Raw genomic sequence first — 2,449 nt, forward strand, 5'->3', positions numbered from 1 at the left:
TTAAAAATTTAAATCAAATTTGTGGTGTTAATAACTGTAATAATTCCGTGTTGATGTGATTGATGTTTACAGCTTGCCAGCTCGAACCCTGTCGCAGCATTTGTTCTGACATGAGCGAGCAGAACGAGAATTCGATGGATCAGGCTCCCGAGTGGATGGTAAACTTTGAGCGCCGCGTTAACCAGAGACTGCGCCGTATTGAGATGCCAGCGCGAGACTATCGACAAGAATTGCGCCACCTAAAGAAGGAGGTTCGCTGGTTCAGACGTGAGGTTGAGCGCATAGAGCGCAAGCAAATTCGTTTCAATGACCTGATAGATCGAATTGAAGCACAGAGGATTCAAAAAGCTACGAAGATCCGACTTAATCGTGCGCAACGCTCGCGCTATTGATGACGCGCAGTCTGGCATCGTTCGCTGCGCTTTGTCAAGTCGAGACGTCCCAGCCTCTCCCAGCGGTTCTAACAGCCTTGAACAAGTGGCGCTACCATCAGATCGACGAGCTGAATATCTTGTTGAATGAAAATTACTACATTGACAAAGCCGACACTGTTGCAGATCGACGCCGCCTACAGCATTTTTCCTGATCAACTTGTTAGTCTGCCTTTATTTTCTACTTGCTTTTTTTCAGCCTTCAAAGTCGAATTCTACGTCTCCTCGAAGGAGAACTAGCGCGTTGTCATCTTGGCGCGTCATCGCAACGTACACAAAGCGTCCGGCCCATACAATGACAGTAGCAACACGGCTAAGTAAGGTCGGGATGACGTAAACCGTTGCACGTTGTTCGAGCAAATAAAACTTTAAGAACACTCGATCCTGAAGATCCCAATGACCAAATACCAAAACATCTAGAACCAGTACTAAATGCACCGTCAGGAAGAGCACGACGGCGGCAATAGCCATCCAGTAAGCGAAGCAGAGTCTTCGTTTCATAATCGGAGTGAGCGCATCCATGGTCAGAAATGTGAAAGTTAAAAGTAAACTGGACCCCACACCGCAAACATAAGCCCAGTTCCAATCGAGCAAATCAACAACACACAATCCAATCGCGAAGATCTGTGAGTATAGAAAAATGAAGTGGAATGATGTTACGAGCCGCACAAGTAATTGACGTTGACAGCAACAAGCATACACTCCACTAAAGACAGCACTTGCCACTAATCCGATGACAGCACCGAGCTCGCTTCCTGTCAGGAACAACGAAAGGGTAGCAAAAGCTCCTCCTGTAGTTCCACATGTGTACAGAGCAGCCGTTTTCCAAGTCTTCAGCGGCCCTAGTGCGCCAATTCGAGGCCATACTGTGTCTTTGGTTTCAAATCGATCAGCTGGTGCTGAAAGACGCATCTGTAGAGGCGGTCGGCTGTTTAAAGGTTTGCTTGCGCGACGCAGGTATCGTCAACTCTTGACATTTGTCGCGTGGACCTGCATTATTGCGAAGCGAGATGATCAATGGGCCGACAGGACGCAGCGCGATTTTACTCCGAAATCCTGGAGCTTTCATAGCTGTACCCGGGTTTACGACACTTCACGAGTTGATATCGTCTCCACAGGTTTCGCAATGACAACATTGTCATCGTTCCGATCACATTCACTAGTATATCTTTCGTCGAAAGTGTACATCCACAAGCAGTAGTAATAGCGTAATGATGAACTTGATCCACCAAATCCAGCACGATCTCAACCATCAGTAGCACGTAAAATACCCACTCGAATAGGGCGACAGCTACCACAGCGTTGGAATTCCGCAGATACGTTTCTTGAAGAAGCCAAGCTGTGAAATCCAACCAGCAGAAAACGATAAGAACCACTCGAAGATCGCTCATAACTGCACTCAAGACGACGGCCCAAATCGTATTTGCTGTCTGGAGAAACCAGAAATCAAATGTGCGTAGGATGATTTTGATATACTCCGTTCGTAGCTGAGCACACGTCATGATCAAACCGAACATATGTAGGATCACGGATATCGGAGCGAGGATTCGACCTACACCTGCCGGTGTTGCAAATACTGCAAAGCGTATCGCTAATCCAGCACAGGCAACCGGTCCTATGTAGGGTCTGGCGACAACGACAAAGCGATCGAATCTCTTGACTGCACTCGGACTTAGCACGACAGTCTTGACCATGGGGACAGGATCAAATGTAGGTAGACTATAATCCCGCGTGACGACTTGATAACAAACATCCTCGAGCGGAGAAATATCTTTCTCAGCAGAAACATGAGCCACCTTGGGCATGACAAGCTGTTGTGCTGTCCGGAACTATCAATACTAATACTTGGGGTATTAATAACTTACGATAGAAATAGAGCATGTGGTCTAAACTATTTTAAGTTTTTTTTTTTCAAATTCTAGCTCTAGGTTTGAGAGCAATACGCCTTTTCCAGTTTTTATAGTCGAAATCGACTTCGAAGAAGAACGAGTACAGTGTTATTAATTCGGGTGAGAACA

General features: G+C 46.3%; 1 protein-coding gene across 1 annotated transcript; it reads right to left on the bottom strand.

The window, feature by feature from the left end:
* Positions 1 to 626: 626 nt before the first annotated feature.
* PITG_05720 (uncharacterized protein) lies at positions 627 to 1,948 on the bottom strand (the record flags this gene model as incomplete). Its single annotated transcript, XM_002997936.1, has 2 exons — positions 627 to 1,359; positions 1,479 to 1,948. 2 exons carry the CDS (start codon positions 1,946 to 1,948, stop codon positions 627 to 629), a joined length of 1,203 nt encoding a protein of 400 aa, XP_002997982.1.
* Positions 1,949 to 2,449: the final 501 nt, after the last annotated feature.

This window comes from Phytophthora infestans, genomic scaffold (assembly GCF_000142945.1).
Source record: "Phytophthora infestans T30-4 supercont1.9 genomic scaffold, whole genome shotgun sequence".
In the NCBI taxonomy this organism is placed as follows: Eukaryota; Oomycota; class Peronosporomycetes; order Peronosporales; family Peronosporaceae; genus Phytophthora; species Phytophthora infestans.